At 41.1% G+C, this 22,474-nt stretch overlaps 1 protein-coding gene across 2 annotated transcripts in view; it reads right to left on the bottom strand.

Moving 5' to 3' along the window:
- The window catches only part of ME1 (malic enzyme 1), a 178,481-nt gene that overhangs the window by 101,468 nt on the left and 54,539 nt on the right, over positions 1-22,474 (bottom strand). For both annotated transcript variants that reach the window (XM_080664459.1, XM_080664460.1), the window contains one exon: positions 1,883-1,958. In XM_080664459.1, coding sequence (XP_080520585.1) covers positions 1,883-1,958 — 76 coding nt within the window. The remainder of the gene's footprint in view (positions 1-1,882; positions 1,959-22,474) is intronic.

Below are 22,474 nucleotides of genomic sequence, written 5' to 3'. Positions count from 1 at the left end.
CCTCTGAATGAAGGAATATGGCACTTATAATTTATACCAGACAGTTTACTTAGATATTGTCTAATAACTGATAGCCTTTGCTCCATGTGTTTTTCAACTACATAGTAGAGACTACATTTTAATTTTCACTATTCTATTACAATGCAGAGCTGTCATTTATTAAGTGTCTGCTATGTGCAGACACTATGCTAGGCTTTTTAAATAACTGTATTTATAATTAAGATCAGGAATATCGGTGAGGACCCAATACTAAGAGTTGGAAGGATACAGGTGGGCTATTAAAATGAAGTTGATCAACTAGTGGGAAGAACATAAAGCAAGGGGATGGCTTACGGCCCAGCCCTTAGGATTACAGGGATATTCATTAGACCTCTCTACCCCAGAACCATTTCCTATGTTGACTCATTCTTTTTTTTTTTTTTTAATATATTTTATTGATATTTTACAGAGAGGAAGGGAGAGGGATAGAGAGCTAGAAACATCGATGAGAGAGAAACATCGATCAGCTGCCTCCTGCACACCCCCCACTGGGGATGTGCCCGCAACCACAGTACATGCCCTTGACCGGAATCGAACCTGGGACCCTTGAGTCCGCAGGCCGACGCTCTATCCACTGAGCCAAACCGGTTTCGGCTTGACTCATTCTTAATATCCTCTCCTAATTGAATGTAAGTATTCTTGCTGGGCTGGAGTGGGGTCTCAGTTCGTTGAGCGTCATCCATGCACTGAAAGATTGCTGGTTGATTCCTGGTCAGGGCAGATACCTGGGTTGCATTTCGATCTCTAGTTGGGGCCTATACCAATCAAGCGCGCCCCCTCCCCCCCCCCCCCCCCCGCCCCAACCATGTCCTCGGGTGAGGGTTAAAATAAGTAAATGTAAGTATCCTTCTTCTTAGAGGATGAGACATTTATACTTTATCGAATTAGCACATTTTTAGGGTAGTTCCTAAGGACTGGACCTGTGGACAGTGTCGACTACTTGGTGGTAGAAAAATTGAGGGAGCAACTTAGTGGGAGAAAGAAAAAAAACTGGGAAGACTGGAAATAGTAAAAAACATTTTGCTTTACAAGTTTGCCCAGCATGAGCCTTAAAGAACAGAGTGAACCACTTCTAGCCACAACTGCTCAGACTTTTAGAAAAGACTGTTAAGGGAGTAACACTTCAGAAGTCACAGCTGAAGAGCCTTTGTACCACAGACGTCAGTGTATTCAATCTTAATCCTGAAAGTTGCCACAGAGTTGCTGGGCACCTAACAGAAAGGAAAGGGGGGCCAAGGAGGGACAAGAACACCTTACTTTCTTTAGAGAAGGCAGGTGGTCGAGCACATGTCTAAGAGCAAAGGCTCTGGGACCTGCATTCAGTTCCCACACCACCGCACTGCTGTGTGACCCACTGATAAGCTGTGCTTTTCTTTCCTCCACGAATTATCAGGATAAATACAAGAGTGAGTCCGAGTACAGTGTCTCAAAGAGAAACCTGCGGAATGTCAGATTATATTGCTACTTTATTTTCATCAGTTCACTCACAGAGCAAAGTTGATGAGCTTCCTAATTTCCAGATGATAAAGAAAATTAACAGATTTTTTGCCCACCTTGGTTACTCTTACTGAATGCTTAATATGAAAACAGAGTTTGCTTAAACCTATTAAGACACCATTTCAACATTTATCATCGCTTACAATGAATAAAGAAATACTAAGAAATTAGATGGAAATAATGAGGAAACAGCATTTAAATGATATACAAAAATCAAAGGGATATAAATTAGGTGACATTTACTAGAAAAGCTAGTGAATGCTACTGAAGGTCATGATAACTGTCAATATGTTTTAGGAGAGGGAAAATAACAAATTTGCCATAGTGGGAAACTTTGACAACTTACCTTGATGACATCTTCCGGCCATGCATTAAGAACTGAAGCAATATGCCCTCGATCATGTATACTAATAAAAAGACCTCTGACAGAAAAAAAAAAAAAAATAGTAGTTTTAATTTACTTCAGACTTATCAAACTATCATGAACATTTAAAATTTTTTTTCAAATCAGTTTAATGTATCTCCATTTTTATCAAACTAGTGAAAATTATTTCCTTAAACAAATAAGACATATAAATCTTATAAGAAAGGAACAAAGTATTTAAACAATATATAGACACCTGCAATAAAGGTATATTCATTTGACTATTACATATTCTTAAATATTTTTTAATTAATGAAACATTTATTATTTTGTCTACAGAGAATTTAAATAGCATTATCAATTCCACTCATAGATTCATTTACAGTCTTTCATTAAATAATATGTATAGAAGCCTTTAAAGAATAACATGAAGCATATGCAAACAGGCATTTTCAGTGTGTGTCCCATTTATTAAATACTAGAGGCCTGGTGCACGAATTCGTGCATGGGTGGGGTCTGGCCAGCCCACCCTGATGGGGGCCGATTGGGCAGGGGCCAGCTGGGGAGAGGGTTGATTGGGGGCAGGGCCGGCTGGGGGGAGGGGCTGTGGGAGGTTGGGGGGACTGATTGGGGCCCCGATTGGGCCGGTTGGCCACTGCAGTGCGTGTCATAGCAACGGGTTGTTCCAGTCGTTCCACTGTTCCGGTCGCTTGGCTTTTATATATATAGACTAGAGGCCCAGTGCACGAAATTCGTGCACGGGGGGGTCCCCTCAGCCCAGCCTGTACCCTCTCCAATCCGGGACCCCTCAGGGGATGTCCGACTGCCTCTTTAGGCACGGGGATCAGGCCAAAACTGGCAGTCGGACATCCCTCTCACAATCCGGGATCACTGGCTCCTAACTGCTCACCTGCCTGCCTGCCTGATCACCCCTTACTGCCCCCTGCTGGCCTGGTCACCCCCAACTGCCCCCCCGCCAGCTTGATCGCCCCTAACTGCCCCCCCCCTTGCTGGCCTGGTTGCCCCTTACTGCCCCCTCTGCTGGCCTGGTCACCCCCAACTGCCTCCCCACACTGGCCTGGTCACCCCTCACTGCCCCCCTCTGCCAGCCTGGTCACCCCCAACTGCCCACCTCCTGCGGGCCTGGTCACCCCATGCAGCCTGCTGCTCAGTTGTTTTGTCGCCCCTCACTACCCGCCCCCCCCCCCCACTGGCCTGGTCACCCCTCACTGCCCCCCTCTGCTGGCCTGGTCACCCCTAACTGCCCCTCCCCACCAGCCCGATTGCTCCTAACTGCCCTCCCCTGCCAGCCTGGTCACCCCTAACTGCCCTCCCCTGCTGGCCTGGTCACCCCCAACTGCCCCCCCCTCCGTGGGCCTGGTCACCCCATGCAGCCTGCTGCTCGGTTGCTTGGTCGCCCCTCACTAACCCCCTGCTGGCCTGGTCGCCCCATGCAGCCTGCTGCTCAGTCGTTTGGTCTCCCTCACTAACCCCCCTGCCGACCTGGTTGCCCCACACAGCCTGCTTATTCAGTCATTTGGTCGCCCCTCACTAACCCCCCTGCTGGCCTGGTCGCCCCATGCAGCCTGCTGCTCAGTCGTTTGGTCGCCCCTCACTAACCCCCTGCCGGCCTGGTCGCCCCACGCAGCCTGTTCGGTCATCTGTTCAGTTGCGATGGTCGCTTAGGCTTTTATATATATAGATTCACAGTGTGGAAAGGAGAACATGCATTGGCAAGGCTGAAGTGACTGATATTGCTGAGTAGTCCTTTCACGTGGCACTTACTTGATTTGTGGTTTTAGCTTTTGTTTGCAATGCTGTTATTTAGAGCCTCAACTGAAGGCTTTTACATTTCTCACCCTTATACCCCCCAGTTCCTATGAAAGTCTAACAAGTCACTTTAAAAATTAAGATAGAAATTTTTTAAATTTCTTAATCTCACTTAAAAGTTTTACTTTACTCTTGTTAAACGTAGCTACAGAGAACTACCTACAACAAATATACAGCTTAATGAAGTGTTATAAGGCAACCACCCCTCTACAGAATATCCACTGAAGCAGAGAAAATCCTGTCAGCTACCCAGAACTCTCTACATGTTTTCTCCCAATCAACACTCCTCCCTCCTAAGAATAACCACTCTCCTGACTTTCCTCAATTTATAGTTTCATCATCCAAATAGCAAACCATCCCTATGGATTACTGTTTAATTTGTCTGGTCAAGTTTCCCCAAATCTGAATTTTGCTGATTGCATTCCTATAGTACAGATTTACATGTTACTCTTCACTCTGTATTTCTTGGAAAATTGGTAATTGAATTTAAAGGCTTAAATGGGCTCTTCATTTTTTTTACAAGACACTTGATGGTTTGGTGTTATCAGAAGATGCATAACATTTTGTAGTCCTTTTTGTGATTTTAGCAGCTGCTGATGCATAATATCTAACTTCATTAATTCAAAATGGTGATATTCCAATTCTATCAACCATTATTTATTAGCTGGAACACTTGTTTTTAAATTAAATTTATTGGGTGACATTGGTTAATAAAATTATATAGGTTTCAAGTGTACAATTCTATGATACATATAGATTGCAAGTGTATATTTTGCACTGTGTGCCCATGGAGGGTAGAGGGGATCAAATATACTAGTACGGTAACAGAAGAAGATTTTACTTTTGGTGGAACACTTCTTTAAAGAGAATTTTCACCATACCTATTGTCTAGTTACCCTATGGTAAAGTTTATATTTAAAAAAGGGATAAATGCTTGAGTCTTTCTCTTTACTTATCAGGTGTTTTTTTGTTTGCTTGTTTTTTGTTGTTGTTGTTTGTTTTTTAATCTTCACCTGGGGATATTTTTCCCATTGATTTATTTATTTATTTTAGAGAGAGAATGGAGGGGAGGCAGAAGCGGGGGAGAGTGAGAGAAACATCGATGTGAGAGAGACACATCGATTGGTTGCCTCCCATTGGCATCCTAACTGGGCCGAGATTGAGCCTGCAACCCAGGTATGCACCCTTGACCAGGAATCAACCTGCAACCCTCCCGTCTGCAGGCCAATGCTCTAAACACTGAGAAAACTAGTTAAGGCTACTTATCAGTTTTGGTTTTTTTTAAAGAATGCATTTGCTAGAATCCTTCAAGAGTTTCCCCTAAGGTGTGTGTGTGTGTGTGTGTGTGTGTGTGTGTGTGTGTGCGTGTGTGTGCGTGTGTGTGTGTGCGTGTGTGTGTGTGTGCGTATGTGTGTGTGTGTGCGTGTGTGTGTGTGTGTTGGATCAATATGAACTCAGGAATTTAAACATAGTTTGTCTTAATCCATTACAGTAATTTCTTTATTGAAACCCAAATTGTCCCATTTTTAACCAGTGGAAAGCTCTTCACATTAGCCCCTGAGCCTTTCTGATAGCTTCCTTGATCTCTGCTATGAAGTTATTCCATTTTGTCTTAAAAATGTTTGCCCCAGGCCAAAATGAGCCATTTCTGTAAGAAGCCCTGCTTTCTTTTAGAAGAAAGTGATACTTCAAGACCAAAATCTAGGTTCTAGGGATCCCTATCACTACTAGCTGATCCAGGGATTGTTATTATAAAAATTTACAAAACAAAGTTAAAATTCACTTCCTGGTTATGGCTAGAAATCTCAAATGGGCACTCTTCTCTTGAAAAGTTTACCACTGATTTCCTAGCAAATTCAACCTACTGCTCTCTGGGAGAACCATTTCACCCCTCCTTTCTCCTCACCTCTCCTCACCTCTCAGGTCAAACAGAAATAGATGCAGTAGGGTAAAAACTACCTCATTTTCCTAATATTTTCCCACTTTTATAATATTTTTTCACTAACCATCTTCATCTTTTAAAATAATAAACTTTATTTTTTAGAGCAGTTTTAGGTTCACAGCAAAACAGAAGACGGTACAAAGATTTCCTATATACTCCCTGCCCTGACACATGTATACGCTCTTCTAGCCAACATTCTCCACCAGAGCGGTGTATTTGTTACAAATGATGAATCTACAGCTGACACATCATTACCACCCAGAGTACATAGCTCACATTAATGTTCATTCTTTGAGTTGTACATTCTATGGGCTTAGAAAAATTTACAAAGACATCCTATATAATAAAAGGCTAATATGCAAATAGACCGAACAGCAGAGCAACTGAACAACTGTTTGCTATGATGTGTGCTGACCACTAGGGGGTGTGCATGGAACATGGTGGGCGTCAGCCACGGTGGGATGGTGGAGCAGGTGAGCGGGGGCGCCAGACCAAGGCGGGGTGCTGGTTGCTGTCATCGGGGTGATCCTCTGGTGGTTACTGAAAATTCTTTGCTCCCACGGGCCGCAGTCCTGCCTGGCACTCGCACCTGCTGCTGGCACCAGCCCCGCTTGCATCAAAGCCGGAGCCTGCCCTGCTCGCACCCGCTGCTGGTGCCTGGCACCAGTTCCGATCACTCAGCACCATCAGGGGTGTGAGTGGCAGGTCCAGGCCCTGATCGCCCCTGAGGGCTTCTCCACCTCCCACTGCTCCTGAGGGGCCAGCCCTACTTGCACCCGCTGCTGGCACTGGCCCAAATCACTCTGCGCCATCAGCGGGTGCGAGTGGGGCTGGCGCTATCAGTGCATAGGAGCAGCGATGGCGGGAGCAGGGCTGCAGGCAGGCAGGGGATGGGGGGCCACGGCTGGAGGGGCCAGGCGGGGGCACGGAGGATGGGCCGAGACCTGTCCCTGTGCCCACCGCAGCCTCACAGCCCACAGTTCCTTTCAAGGTGCACGAATTCATGCACTGGGCCCCTACTATTGCTATAAACATTCCTGCACGTTTGTGTGTGTAAGTCTTGAACTCATTTGGATAAATACAGCAGGACCTCTAATAACATTGTTTAGTTCAACGTTGATGAGGGAAAAAAATCCGTTCCCAGCCAGGGCCACTGTATATGTAGAGTTTGCATGTTCTACTCCTACTGCCGCCCCCCTTCTGTTCCACACACATACTGTATATACACACAAAGCAGCAAACTACTTAAGTAAAGAGACTCTCCATTTTGCTCACATTTCTATCCCTAATGCCTATAAGTACGCTGGTACATAGTAAGTGTCCAACAACATGCTCTGACTTCAGTATTGAAAAATAAGGCTTCTACATTTTTTTAAGTACAGAAAATATGAAACAAAGCCAGACTTAGTATGACTTATTAAGTAACCAAAAATTATATGATAATAGTAAGTGCTACAGGCAAATTACTGGTGACTGTCAGACTCAACAAAAATATTAATTTATCAAGTTGGCACTAAACTATATCCTTTCCTGTTTTTTTTCACTGTTCCATGTGAATTTATTTTGTTTCCCAAAATGATTATAAGCTCCTTATAAGATATATATTTCTTTTGGATCCCTGCTATATCCAACTCTGCAATCAAAAGATCTCAATAAATAATTGCAAAGTTAGAAGGAAATGTACTTGGACTATTTAAAATAAGGCATTTTTGTTGAATTATCTAAGATGTTCTTGGCAGTGTAACATTAAATAATATTCTTGGGAACTTGTTAGTTAGCCAAGGTTTTCTAAGTAACACTGGTCTGAAGAAACAGTATCATTTTTTAAAACAAGAAGGGCACAGAATGATACTAAATTTTATATCAATTAAATGCCATTATGTAAAGATATGAGTACAACTTCAGTGAGAGATCAATTTAACCACCTGTAATTTCTCGCTCTGGCTAGAGATTCATTTGTGGTAAAAATGCTTGCTCTCAGAGAGACCTCAATAAATTAAGGATCTGCAATGTCCCACCAAAGTCAAGCATTTTGAGGGAATAATTTTCAAAACTTGTGAAATGCTACTTTGATCAGAAACCTATTGAGATATCCGAAAACACTTCAGCACAGTAAAGACTCATACTCACAGAGCTGAATATGAAATGTTAATTCTCAATATGTACATATAGATACAATTATAAAATGAAATGTTTAGACAAGAAAGTTATTTATCAATGATATTTTAATATTTAATTTTAAAATGTGGGCATGTGTTTGTTATTTTATTCAGTAGGTTTTAATCTGTAGCAAACATAATATAGTTGACTAGAAATTCATGCACGGAGGGGGGGTGGGCGGGTGTGTCCCTCAGCCCAGCCTGCACCCTCTCCAATCTGGGTCTCCTCCAGGGATGTCCGACTGCCCGTTTAGGCCCGATCCCAACTGCTCACCTGCCTGCCTTCCTGATTGTCCCTAACCACTTCTGCCTGCCAGCCTGATCACCCCCTAACCACTCCCCTGCCAGCCTGATCGATGCCTAACTGCTCCCCTGCCAGTCTGATTGCCCCTAACTGCCCTCCCCTGCAGGCCTGATCACCCCCAACTGCCCTCCCCTGCCGGCCATCTTGTGGTGGCCATCTTGTGTCCACATGGGGGCAGACATCTTGTGTCCACATGGGGGCAGCCATCTTGTGTGTTGGAGTGATGGTCAATTTGCATATTACCTCTTTATTAGATAGGATGCTCAGAATATTCCAGCTTTTGCCCCAGTGGGATCCACTTCAAGAGGGTGTCTATGTCTTTTGACAGGACCCCAACATTCTTTGAGCCTTTTCTTACTTTCTGGTATAAGATGCTGCAGGCTCATCTTTTACTTATCTGGCCCAGCCCTGGAATCAGCAATTTCTCTAAGGAGTTCTGGTTCCTTTTTAGTAGAGAATCAAATTTAGATCTGAATGATAGGTGTGCTCATTGTTCCTGGAGTGTTACTGTTCCCAGGCCAACTCAATGGACACAGCTAGAGAATATATATATGTGCATACATAGTTTGTGTACATGTGAGTATATATACACACATATATATTATATTTATTTCTACATCTACCCATCTTCTATCTATACATGGCAAACTTGGCAAACTGTAAGTTCACACTAATACTTCCAATTCTAATTTAATGCCACAAGATTAATTCTAGTGTTCTCCCTTCAGTTTCCACATTTGTAACAACTTTCTCTAACAGTGAAAAACCTAGCTCCTATTGTGCTTAATATATTAGATCAGTCCTCTTTGTATAAAACCAATCTTGTGCCCTCTCTCAGAGGATAACCCACTCACCTCACTAAGGCTCCAATCTCTAACGCAGGTGCCCTCCTCACCCCACTGGGGGCCCAACACTGGCACCCTCCTCCTACACAGATGCCCTCCTCACCCCACTGGGGCCCAACACCAGGCACCCCCCTCCCTTCATCTTGCTTGGCTCTCATCTCGAGTCAGACTGCCCTCCTGCGTGGGTGTTCCTAACGCCGCCCAGGCTCCAAAACTCCATGCTAGGTCCCCAATCCTTTCAATCAGAGATTGAAGGACCACGAGGCAGACAGAGGGTACGGCCTGACTGCTGCTGGAGTCTCTGAGCAACACAGAAGCCTGGTACTGGATGTGCAAAAGGAAGCGACCACTATCTCCTGCTGCTGGAGAAATACCAACCTTGACCACATCGTCACAAACCAAGGATGTTTATCCCCTTGCTTATCATACTTGTGGAAACTAATTTCCTAATTTTTTTATCTTTCATTTGTTGTTTTCCATTTACATAAAGTGAAACAAACTGATTTTCAACCTTTCAGATTTCTTAAACACCAAACTCTGCCTTATCAATCATTTTACCTTTTTTTCTAGATTTGATTCCATTCCTTAAATGTACATAAAATTTCAGTATTGTCTGTGATGTGAGAATCTAGTTTCCTATTTCATACTTTTCCAAATATCACACTTCTGGTATAACTACATTTTTGTCCTCATTAATGACCCTTGTCTTTTAACACCTGTTTTTATAGTTTTTCCTCCAAGTTACCTGTTTATCCTAACTGAATTTCCTTTTTTTAAAAAAATATATTTTATTGATTTTTTACAGAGAGAAAAGGAGAGGAATAGAGAGTTAGAAACATCAATGGGAGAGAAACACCAGTCAGCTGCCTCCTGCACACCTTCCAGTGGGGATGTGCCCGCAACCAAGGTAAATGCCCTGGACCGGAATCAAACCTGGGACCTTTCAGTCCGCAGGCCGATGCTCTATCCACTGAGCCAAACCAGTCAGGGCTAAATTTCCTTTTTTATTCAGTTAGATTTTGTCCATTCTGCCAACCATTCTTAACCCCCTTGCCTTTTTTTCTTTCTATCACACCCTTTCTGAAAACCTCCAAATCTAAATCGATCCATCCACCTTCTCTTTTCCTCAATCCCTACCATAGAATGATGCTTGAAGAAGGCACTTCACCAGGAGTGTTAGCTCCATTAAAACCTCAAAGTCTCGCCAGTGTTGGCAAAGTCCTCACACATTTTCTCACTCTGAAGAAAACACAGAGATTTTCAGCTTCTAGCTATCCACCTATAAACTTCCTTCCAGCCCTGCCTGTGTGGCTCAGTAGCTGAGAGTCAAACCATGAACTCAGAAGGTCATGGTTCAATTTCCCATTAGAGCACAAGCCCCAGTTGCAGGCTTGATCTCTGATAAGGGGTATGCAGGAGACAGCTGATCGGTGTTTCTCTCCCATGGATGTTTCTATCTCTCTCTCCCTCTCCCTTTTTTCTCCTGGAAATCAATAAAAAAATATTTTAAAAAACACTTACTTCCGTTACTATTCATTAGTGAATAAGTGCCAGTATCTCTGCTCTCTTGTCCAGTTTATCCTCATGCTGACATTAGCCAATTCTTAGTCTTCTTCACAGTCTTCGTTTCTGTTTAACCCTTAGATGCTGGCATTCTCCAGGTTCAAAAAAAGTTCTTTTTCACCCTAACGGATAGTGAAGGCCTAGGGACTCCGCTTTGCTGTCACTCTTGGACTCATTTTTAAAGTCCACTTAGTTGCAGCTTCTGCTGAATGTCTGATCTTTTAGCTTGTTCTAATTTTGGTGCCATTCTTGTTCTTGCCATTTGATCAATTCAGCCTGGGAACTATCTAGTTGCCAACTCTGGGTGATATTTTACGGATTCACTTAGGCATCCCTCCAATTCCTCTAACTCCTCTGCACTGATAGGCTAGCTCCTAACTACTTATCAGAGGCAGTGCAGTGTTACGTCCTCTTGGAAATATTTCCTGACCCACATTTAAGCTGAGTTGGAATCTCTCTGTAATCCCACAGAATCTAGCTATTTTTCTAATATAACATTTAGCATGTGGCCATATATTTTACTTTCTTATATATCTGTCTTTCTTTTTGCTGACCTTTACTTTTGAAGTCTATTCTTGCAGACTAGCTTCTCTAAACCCAAAATCAGTGACCAAACTATTTAACCAATTAGTCTCATGTCCTTTGCTAATATTGAAGAAAACTGACAGAGAGCCATATACATATACTCAGAATTATGGAAATAGGTCTTTATTAATACCTAAAAGAAAAAAAAAAACATCCTGCTGCTTACAGGAATTGTCTCTAGGTAGTTTTTTTTTTCCCTTTTCAGAGAAAGAAAATTCATCAATAGAAAAATGTAAGCCACCTGGGTTATATACTGCCAAATACTAGTACAGTTCAAGCAAATTCCTCTGAAGTGAGGCTTCTTTTGCTAAGAAACTGATCCCTCTCAATCCTGCACTATAAACCAAATAACACCCATTTCCCCCTCAGATTTAGATAATTCCCACATAAATTCAAATTTACTCTAAGACTGGAAATCTGTCATTAGTTTCCTTTTAGTCTAGCATAACTGAGAAGCATGCTTTCAATAAGCATAAACTGTTTCATCATATCAATAATTGGGGGAAATTAAATGATAAAGTTAAACAGCATTAACTGGATTCATAATAGAGTTCTCAGGCTACTTCCTTTGGGAAGTTGTGCCTAATTCCCAGTCTGTCAGGGAGAGGCTCTCCTTTGTTTCCATAGCAACTGTACTGTTCTATTATAATATTTATCACACACTATTATAACTGCTTGCTTATTGTTTGTCTCCTCCACTAGACTACATACTTCATGAGGCAAACTATTATGTCTGTTTTGTTCATTATTTTATTACAACTAGAGGCCCGATGCACGATATTCAACACCAGGATTATAACATGCATACATATATTCATGCAGCTGCATCTTCGTCTGGAAGGTCGTCCAGTCTAATTAGCATATTACACTTTTATTATTATAGATGACCTAACACAATGCTTGGTACTTAGTAGCTGAGGCAGATTAAAGATGGCCACAGATTCTTTTGACACTCCTTCCATAGAAAGTGGGGTCTATGTCCCCTCCTTGATTCTGGGTGACTTTTGTAACTGCTTTGACCAAAGAATATAGCAGAAGTAACAATGTGCTCATTTCCAACCAATCCATAAGAAACCAGGGTTCCACTTCCTGACTCTTAGAACACTTGCTCTTAGAGTCCCAAAACTAATGAGTATTGGCTGAGAAGATTTTGCAAGGGATACAAATGCATGAATAGTTTTGAAGGAATCAATTTCCAGATATTTACCTTCCATCTGCCTCTTTCCTAAAATTGATCTAAGACCTGGTGTGGTTCTCTAAAGACGAATCCACTCATGTAGATCCTCCATTCCCTATCTCATTTCACACTAGACCTTCTAGTTTATAAAAGAAAGACATCAAATTACCTATCCTGAATTTTACTATACAAATCCTTTGGGATTTCATTGAATTTAGTGAGGCTTGCCTAGCCCCATTTTTCACATATCCCAGTTACAAGTGAACTGTGGTACTAGAACAATGCTATCTCAGTTCTGAGTCCAGATACAATAATATATAGTAGGTTAGTGGGAGGAGGTTTCAGTCTTGAAGGAAACACCCACAAAAGTAAGGCCACATTGAAAATACCTTTTCTGTCAAATATTTAATGAAAAGCATAAATTTTCAGCTACTCTCAATAGGTTAGAATATGTCTACGGGAAATAAAGAAATCTTCAAACAGCTGCAAATAATAAGTAGTTAGTTATATCTATTGTTTTCAATATAACCAAATATTTTCCAAAACTGCTAAATATTTCTAGATACACTAGATAAAATCCACAAATAAAAATTTAAGATTTCACTTGAATAAAAGGTGTATCATTTAATTAGATATTATATAATTTTATCAAGTTTATGAAATATGTATTCCTATTACAGTTAATCCTTTATTTTATAAAATGTTTCATATTCATTTTTTTAAGAGTTAGCAAGATTTAATATTAGTTTAATTAAATTTTCTGAAAATATAATTATGAATAGGAAATGTATAAATGTCTTTAAAATGAGAACAAACACCAAGAATGTTCTTTAGCTCCATATTATGGATAATTAAAAGAAGATATTTCAGTATAAAAATGCATTGTTTTGAGAGTATAGAGTTCTTTTTCTACTTCATATCTTAATGCTTTGGGTTTTTTGGTTGATAATCTCATTTCTGATATCATAGGGGCCTGTTTTATAATTAACTAGGCTTGTTAGATATAAAAGTTATTAATTGTATTCTATGTATATTATTTTTCCATCCTCATAAGAATAAGAGAAATACTGCAGAATTAAGCTGAGTGCATAAAAGAAAGTTCCAGAAAAATTTCAAAATCTCCTTTCTGAAATTGGCATATGCATATTTGTTACTGGTAAAGGAAGAACTGTTTTCAGGTATTTATGCACAAATTGTTTTGGTTTTGTCTCCAAAATGTACAGAAATAGTTACCTATTTCTGCATAACAAACAAATTACCATAAAATTTAGTGGCTTAAGACAATAATAAACATTTCTCTCTTATAGTTTCTGTGAGAAATTAGGGAGCAGCTTAGTTAGATGTTCTGGTTGGAGAGTGTTTCATGAGGTTGTAGTCACCGAAGGCTTACTGGTGCTGGGGGATCTGCTTCCACAATGGCTCACTCACATGGCTGGTCCCTCTGTGTGGTTGTTGACAGGAGACCTCTACTCTTCATGATGTGCACTTCTCTGTAGGGCTGTTTGAGTGTCTTTACAATATGGTGGTTGAATTTTCTACCAGTTTTTAGGTTTTTCTCCCCATATTTTCTTTTTAAAAAATGTTTCATATTTTCTACAACTTTGTCTAAAATGTAAAATTATTATCTACAAAATCAGCTACTTTTAAATAACATGTATTTTTATCTTTCATTAAATATATAGAAATTTTGATGATGTCTAACAAAATCCATAGATTTTTTTGTTATTTACAGATATTTCTTATCCAATTATTTCTAAAAGCCCAACACCAGGATTATAACATACATACATATATTCATACCAAAGTAATAACATAACTTGTTTCATACTCCCTACTTCATAAAAACTTGCAATACCAGGTACACATTACATTGCTTCTTAATAAATTAATGAATGAGATACAATTACCTTGTTTAATTATTTATGTATGTGTGCATTATTTATTTTAATCCTCACACAAGGATATGCTTTTTTACTGATTAGAGAGAGAGAAGAGAAAGAGACAGAGATAGAGACAGAGAAACCCTGATGTGACAGATGTTTCTCTCCGTACACTCCCCGACTGGCGATCAAACCTGAAACCTAGGTATGTGCCTTGACCAGGAATCGAACCTGAAACCTTTTAGTGTATGGGATGATACTCCACCCAGGCAGGGCTATCATTTATTTTTTAAATAGATAAATCAATTTAATTATCTGCATCATTTTAATCTTGACATTCTGACTTATTAATCATATATGTTCTATAAATTATTTCTCAGTGGTATTTATAATTAAAAAAAACATTAACACATTTTAACTAGCAGAATGTATTTTGACTAAAAGACTTGATAAGAAAGGACTGTTTAGGCCAATTAGGGTATATGACAAGTATTTCCCATTAAGTGAATGAGCTAAATCTGCAACTTCCAGGTTTTGACAAATTGCAAAATATGTACTATAAAAGATGTATTGAAATTAATGTTCAATTAATTTTCAACTTTACCAACCATTTCTGAGTAGTCAAGTTAAACAAAATGCCTGAAAGTGAAAGAGTAACAGATTAGTGGCCATGGGGAAGATCTGGTAAAGACTTTTAGGCATAATTCTCAGAAACTGAAAAAGTTATGACTAAAGACTGCGTAACAAAACCTTATGCAATTCATGTTGTTTCTAATTCTTTGCTTTCTACATTTTTGAAAGAGGATATAATTGAGCTGTCATTTGGTAGATTACTTAAAATAAGATTTAATGATAAATCTCTGTGATTTTCCAATTTCATTAAATGATCCATTTCCAATAAAATTGTTTTTAAATGGTTAATAAAAATTTAACACATATAATTGTTGTTAGATCATTTGTATACTAGCAATAATCCCAATAACAGAAATTTTTAACAGTTGAAGGTATAATTGCAGAATAAAAATAGTAATGTCACTTTATATACATAGCTTTGTTGCACAGAAGTGTAATACTTGATCAATACTTGATCAATAATACATTTAACCATTAAATGTATTATATTAGGATAAAATCATAAACAGGAGTGGAATTAAAATACAGATTCCAGGAGATAAAGGAACATTACAAATTTCTGTTAGAGAAATATTTGTTTTTGCATATTTTAAATGGATGATAGAATATATGATTATATTCCTCTGAATACATTTAAGTGAAAGATATAGCAGTTTTATTTTGATATGTTAATATTTTAAATATGCAGGAAACATTCCTTTCAACTATTCAAACTTACGATAAAATTTTTTATATGACAAGTGAAGAAAGGCAAGTGATAGAGTTTTTCAAAATCCTCTTAAGAGGTTTGCAAACAAAATAGTATGATGATCACTAATCTACATTAATAAACATACCAGTACACTTGAGGTTTCACTGAGGTTGACAGATGTGCCATCTTAGTTTACTACATGATGCAAAAGTTCAATCTTAAATTACATTTGTTCCTGAATGTGACTGACCACAAAATTAAGCAAAATTCTTAAACAAATCAGTTGAGTGGCATACTAAGAATACATGTACTATATTAAAGTACTAGAGGCCCGTTGCACAAAATTCGTGCACTTGGGGGTGGGGTCCCTCAGCCCAGATTGCGAGAGGGTGCAGGCCAGGCTGAGGGACCACCAGTGCACGATCGGGGCCAGGGAGAGACATAGGAGGGTGGCCAGCTGGTGAGGGAACGTGGGAAGGCTCCAGGATGTGTCCAGCCCGTCTCCCTCAGTCCAAATCAGCCGGACCCCAGCAGCAAGCTAAACTACCAGTTGGAGCATCTGCCCCCTAGTGGTCAGTGCACATCATAGCGAATGGCTGACCGGTCAACTGTCTGCCCCCTGGTGGTCAGTGCACATCATAGCGAGTGGTGAAGAGGCTTTAGCATATCATTAGCATATTATGCTTTGATTGGTTGAATGGCCAACAGGACGACCAGGCACTTAGCATGTTAGGCTTTTATTTATTTTTTTAATTTAATAAATCTTTGTTGTTCAGATTATTACAATTGTTCCTCTTTTTTCCCCCCATAACTCCCCTCCACCCGGTTCCCACCCCACCTTCTGCCCTTACCTCCCCCCCACTGTCCTCATCCATAGGTGTACGATTTTTGTCCAATCACTTCCCACACCCCCCACACCCCTTTCCCCCCTGAGAATTGTCAGTCCACTCCCTTTTCTATGCCCCTAATTCTATTATATTCACCAGTTTATTCTGTTCATCAGATTTTTTATTCACTTGATTTTTAGATTCATTTGTTGATAGACATGTATTTGTTGTTCATAATTTTTATCTTTACTTTTTTCTTCTTCTTCCTCTTCTTAAAGAATACCTTTCAGCATTTCATATAATCCTGGTTTGGTGGTGATGAATTCCTTTAGCTTTTTCTTATCTGTGAGGCTCTTTATCTGACCTTCAATTCTGAATGATAGCTTTTCTGGGTAGAGTAATCTTGGTTGTAGGTTCCTGCTATTCATCACTTTGAATATTTCTTGCCACTCCCGTCTGGCCTGCATAGTTTCTGCTGAGAAATCAGCTGATAATCATATGGGTGTTCCCTTGTAGGTAATTAACTGTTTTTCTCTTGCTGCTTTTAATATTCTCTCTTTGTCTTTTGCTCTTGGCATTTTAATTATGATGTGTCTTGGTGTGGTCCTCTTTGGATTCCTTTTGTTTGGGGTTCTGTGCGCTTCCTGGACTTGTAAGTCTATTTCTTTCATTAGGTGGGGGAAGTTTTCTGTCATTATTTCTTCAAATAGGTTTTCAGTATCTTGCTCTCTCTCTTCTTCTGGCACCCCCATAATTCGGATGCTGGTACGCTTGAGGTTGTCCCAGAGGCGCCTTACATTATCTTCAAATTTTTGGATTCTTTTTTCTTTTTGCTTTTCCAGTTGAGTGTTTTTTGCTTCTTTGTATTTCAAATCTTTGACTTGATTCTTGCGGTCTTCTAGTCTGCTGTTAGGGCTCTGTATAATATTTTTTATTTCAGTCAGTGTATGTTTAATTTCTAGTTGGTCCTTTTTCATATCCTCGAGGGTCTCGCTAAATTTATCGGCCTTTTCTAGGAAATTCTTGAAAAACCTTATAACCGTGGTTTTGAACTCTATATCCAGTCATTTGCTTTCCTCCATTTCTTTCATTTGTGATCTGTTTATTTGTCTCCGCATTTTCGCTGCTTCCCTGAGTTGGTAGAGTAGCTTTGTGTGCTAGGTGTCCTATAGGGCCCAGTGGTTCAGTGTCCCCAGTTACCTGAGGTGGACACTCTTGGTTCACCCCTTTGTGGACTGTGTGCACAGCCTTGTTGTAGTTAAGTCTTGATTGTTGTTGGTATCACTGGGAGGAATTGACCTCCAGGCCAATTAGCTGTGAGGATCAGCTGTGTCTATGCTGGGAGAACTGTACTGGAGACACCCTTACGAGACAAGACTTGCAAAACTGCAAAAGCCTCTGTGCTCAGCTTGGATGGGGCGGAGTCTCAGGGCGGCGCAGACAGCCTTGGCTTCCCATCAGCCCTGCCCTATGAGGCCCCTGGGTCTCAGTGTCCCTCGGTAATTGTTGCAAGCACCTCTGAGAGAAAGCCACCCTCAAGTTTCGCCCACTGCCAGACAGTCCAGTTTCTCCCCGAATGAGTCTGTGTTCCCAGAGTCTCGCCCGGAACTAGAGTTCAGTGTAGTCGGGAGCTTCCATCTCCCTCCCACTTGAGAAAGCCAGCCACGCACTCAGCCGCCAGTCCTCTCCGCTCATGTGCATCTCCGTACCTCAGCCTTTTGCAGCTCCTCTGAGTCTCAATGTGCTTTTCTCTTTCCTTCTAGTTGTAAAATTTCCACTCAGCCAGCTTTCCTGTGGTTCTGGATGGTGTCCGTTTTGTCTTTTAGTTGTAGTTTTGAAATTGTTGTGCGAGGCAGCAGTTTAGGTGTTTACCTATGCCGCCATCTTGGTTTCTCATGTTACGCTTTTATTATATAGGATTTTAGAATCCAAAAAATACAGTTTTTGCTGTATTTAACATGAAACATACGAATTTTGAAAGTTATTTTTTACTATTTCTAAAGCATTCTTATTAAAAATTTGTGATTTCTATACACTGTGAATAGCTACAGAATTCTATCAATGGTGTAGTTAGTTATACACTGGTCCACTTATAATATGACATGAAGAAATAAATTAAGTTTCTATTAAGAATGACTCTTTAGAATGGGGAAAGAATATCTTTTGGCACTGATGAAATTACAATTACTTTTGTTGCTGTTGTTAATCCTCACCCAAGTATATTTTTCCATTGATTTCTAAAGAGAGTGGAAGAGAGGGGGAGGGGAGAGAGAGAGAGACATTGATTGGTTGCCTCCCGCACATGCCCCAACTGGGGCTGGGGATGGACCCTTCAACCCAGGTACGTGACCTTGACCAGAAATCGAACCCACCACCATTTGATGCATGGGCTGACACTCTAACCCAGCCTTGGGCAAACGGCCGGATCCGGTTGTTATATCTGGTTCTCTTGCTCTCCCCTCCACTTTTTTACTTTGAATTTATATTAGTTCACACAAACACTCTATCCATGCTTTTGTTCCTGCCCTCCAGTCCAGTTTAAGAACCCATTGTGGCCCTCGAGTCAAAAAGTTTGCCCACCCCTGCTCTAACCACTTAGAAACACTGGCCAGGGCAAATTACAATTATTTTTAAGCACGCTATTGCAGACAAGAATATTGTTATTGGAAATATTTAAATGTATCCTAATATTTGGCAACCTATGGGCAATCAAAAGAATTTAATCTTTTCAGTTCCCAAATATATAACCAACAAATTAGTTTAACAGGGAGAGGCAACAGGTTGGTGAAGAATTATTTGAAAGAAAAATGCATGAAGTCTTTGGGATCTCAGCCATCAGCCTCCCTCAGGATCTTACTAATTAACTGTGTCACATAGCTGGGAAAACAAAGGAATTGGTGCTTAGAAAGCAGAAGAAGTGGTTTTAGCTTCTGTTCTTGTTTCTTACTCCCTTTAAACTAAAATAAAACCAAATCAGTAAACTGATGTTTTCACTAAATTAATAAAGGGTTGAGGCAGTCACCAATAGAAGCTATAAATACAGTAAAACCATGTAATCATTCAAATAACAGAAAAATGACAGGAAGCACAGAGATCCAAAAGGCAACCTTTACCCTGTTTTTTTCTAGGCGGCAAGAAGCCAACGGGGACAAGATGTCGACCGGCAAGAAGGTAAGGAGGGAGAGTGTGTGTGAGAGAGTGAGGGAGTGATAGAGGAGTATGTGGACGTGTGTGGTGTATGTGTGTGAGAGCTAGGGACCGTTAGATCCTGCAGGTCTTTCAAGGGGCTGCCAAACCGGGCAGTCTTAGACGATGAAAACCCACTGCTACTGCAAACACTCCGGGGAGGACACCACTGGGACAGAGACCATGCCATCTTGAAGAACAGAACTGCTTGAGACTAGGATCCTAGCCTCACCACCACCCAATCTGGTCTCAGTTGCAAACCAGGACACTGGATACAAGACCTGTGACCACAGCTGCAGACACAGGGACACCAAGACTCCAGGCATCCTGGCCACAGATTTCTGTGAGTCACAGAGCCAATCTCCCTCCCCGCCAGCCCACAGCAGTGGCATAGGAACTGCCAGACCCTCTCTGTGCAAACAGGCCTTCTGCCCACACACAGCAGTGACGGTTCAACCTGAATTTGAGCCTGGGTGTGTGGACCCAGGAAGTTTGTTTCCCGTGACCAGACCCCGCACCCACACAGAGAGGCTGCGCTGAATTTGAGCCTGGGTACACGAACTTGAGGAGTTTGTTTCCCATGACCAGACCTCACGCCCACACAGGAAGGCTGCACTGAATTTGAGCCTGGGCTTGCGATCTTGGGGAATTTGTTTCCAGCAGCACACACCTGAACAACCAGGCCCTGCGCTCACACAGGAAGGCAGCACTGAATGTGAGCCTGGGCGCGTGAACTCAGGGAGTTTGCTTCCCTCAGTGAACACTCCATCACCAGACCCCATGCCCACACAGAGCGGCAGTGCCAACTGACTTTGATTCAGGGCAAGCTCAAACGGAAGGCTGTTTTCCGCAGGGCAGGAGTGGACCTCCTGCTGACACAGTGCGACTGTGCAACTGGTCCCCCAAGAAGACCGGGGACCCTGATTCTCCGCGCGAGAGGCAGCATTGAGCACCAGTGACTTAACTCTGTTTCTCATCACGTGCCTGGGATCCCTGATTCCCAGTGCATTCACACTAAGAGCCAGTGACTCCAATTCTTGGTGCATGCACACACAGGGACCCTGATTCTTGGTGCAAAGCCACACCAAGCAACAGAGACCCTGATACTTGATTCTTGCCATGGACACAGGGGGTCTCTGACTCCTGACACACGCTAGGGGACTCTGATTTTCAGCACATGCCAGCGGTGTCTCTGTTTCAGTGCGGCACAGGCGGGGTCCCTGATTCTAGGCGCGCACATGAGGCCACACTAAGCACTGGTGACTGATCCTGGGCGAGCGTGGCTCCCACCAACCCACGGCAGCCACACGTTTTGGTGTTGGAGCTTTTCAGTGACACTCGGCTTTGCACCCTAACTGCACATGGCCCAGACCCCCACAACTCGATATTTGAACCCTCTGCTGATAGTTAGAATGGGGAGACAATGAAACAATCCCCAGAGGAAAGAAAATTAGAAATCACCTAATGGCCATACAGTTCATACACTGTAGGGACGAGAAAATCAACAACCTATGCAAAAATCAGGAAGAAATCAAAAGTGATATAATAGCTATAATAAAAAACACCATGGAAGGTTTCAACAGCAGACTAGAAGAAGCAGAGGATCAAATTAGTGAGTTAGAAGATAAGGTACAGAAACAAGCCCAATCTGAACAGCACCTGGAGCCTAAGGGAGCTTTGGGACAATGCAAAACAAAGTAACATACATATAATAGGGCTGCCGGGAGAACAAGAAGAGCAGCAAGGATTAGAAAATCTATTTGAAGAAATAATGACAGGAAACTTCCCTGATATAGGGAAGAAAAAAGTTACACAAGTACTGAGAGTCCCAAACAAGATGAATCCCAAAAGCCCCACACCAAGACATGTCATAATTAAAATGGCAAATGTTAAAAACAAAGAGAGAATCTTAAAGGCTGCAAGAGAGAGAAAGAGTTACCTACAAAGGATCCCCCATCATATTATCAAATGATTTCTCAACAGAAACACATCAAGCTAGAAGGGAATGGAAGGAGGTATACAAAGTGTTGCAAAGCAAGCAACTGAATCCAAGAATACTCTATCCAGCAAGATTATCACTCAGAATTGAAGGGGAAATCAGGAGCTCCACAGACAAAAAAAGGCTAAGGGAGTTTACAAGCCAGCAATGTAAGAAATGCTAAAGGGAATGCTGTAAAAAGAAGAAATAGAAAGGGAGGAAGGAACACAGGCATAAAATACAGAAATGGCTACAAACAAGTACCTATCAATAACATTAAATGTAAATGGATTAAATGCTCCAATCAAAAGACATCGAGTGAATGAGTGGATAAGCAAAATGACCCATATATGTGCTGTCTACAGGAGACCCACCTCAGAACAAGGGACTCACACAGACTGAAATGAAGGGATAAAAAACATCCACCAGGCAAATGGAAATGAAAAAAAAAGCTGGGGTAGCATACTTATATCTGACAAAATAGACCTCAAAGTGAAGGCCATAACAAGAGACAAGAAAGGCCACTTCATAATTCTAAAGGGATAGATACAATAAGAGGCTATAACTCTGGTAAACATTTATGCACCCAATGCAGGAGCACCCAAATACATAAAAAAACTTCTGGAAAATATCAGGGGTGAGACTGACAGCAAAACAATCATGGTAGGAGACTTTAATACCCCATTAACATCACTGGATAAATCCTCTAGACAAAAAATTAGCAAAGAAACATCATTCCTCAATTACTCACTAGATCAGATGGACTTAATCAACATCTTTAGAACATTCCACCCCAAAACTACAGAATATACATCCTTCTCAAGCACACATGGGACATTTTCAAAGATAGACTATATATTGGGACACAGGCAAAGTCTCTCCAAATTCAAGAGGACTGAAATCATATCAAGCATCTTCTCAGATCACAATGGCATAAAATTAGAAATCAACCACAGTAAAACCAATCACAAAAA

This window comes from Plecotus auritus (assembly GCF_963455305.1).
Source record: "Plecotus auritus genome assembly, chromosome: 4".
Classification (NCBI taxonomy): domain Eukaryota; kingdom Metazoa; phylum Chordata; class Mammalia; order Chiroptera; family Vespertilionidae; genus Plecotus; species Plecotus auritus.
The sequence above is the reverse complement of the archived record's forward strand: the minus strand, read 5'-3'. Positions and strand labels throughout refer to the sequence as shown.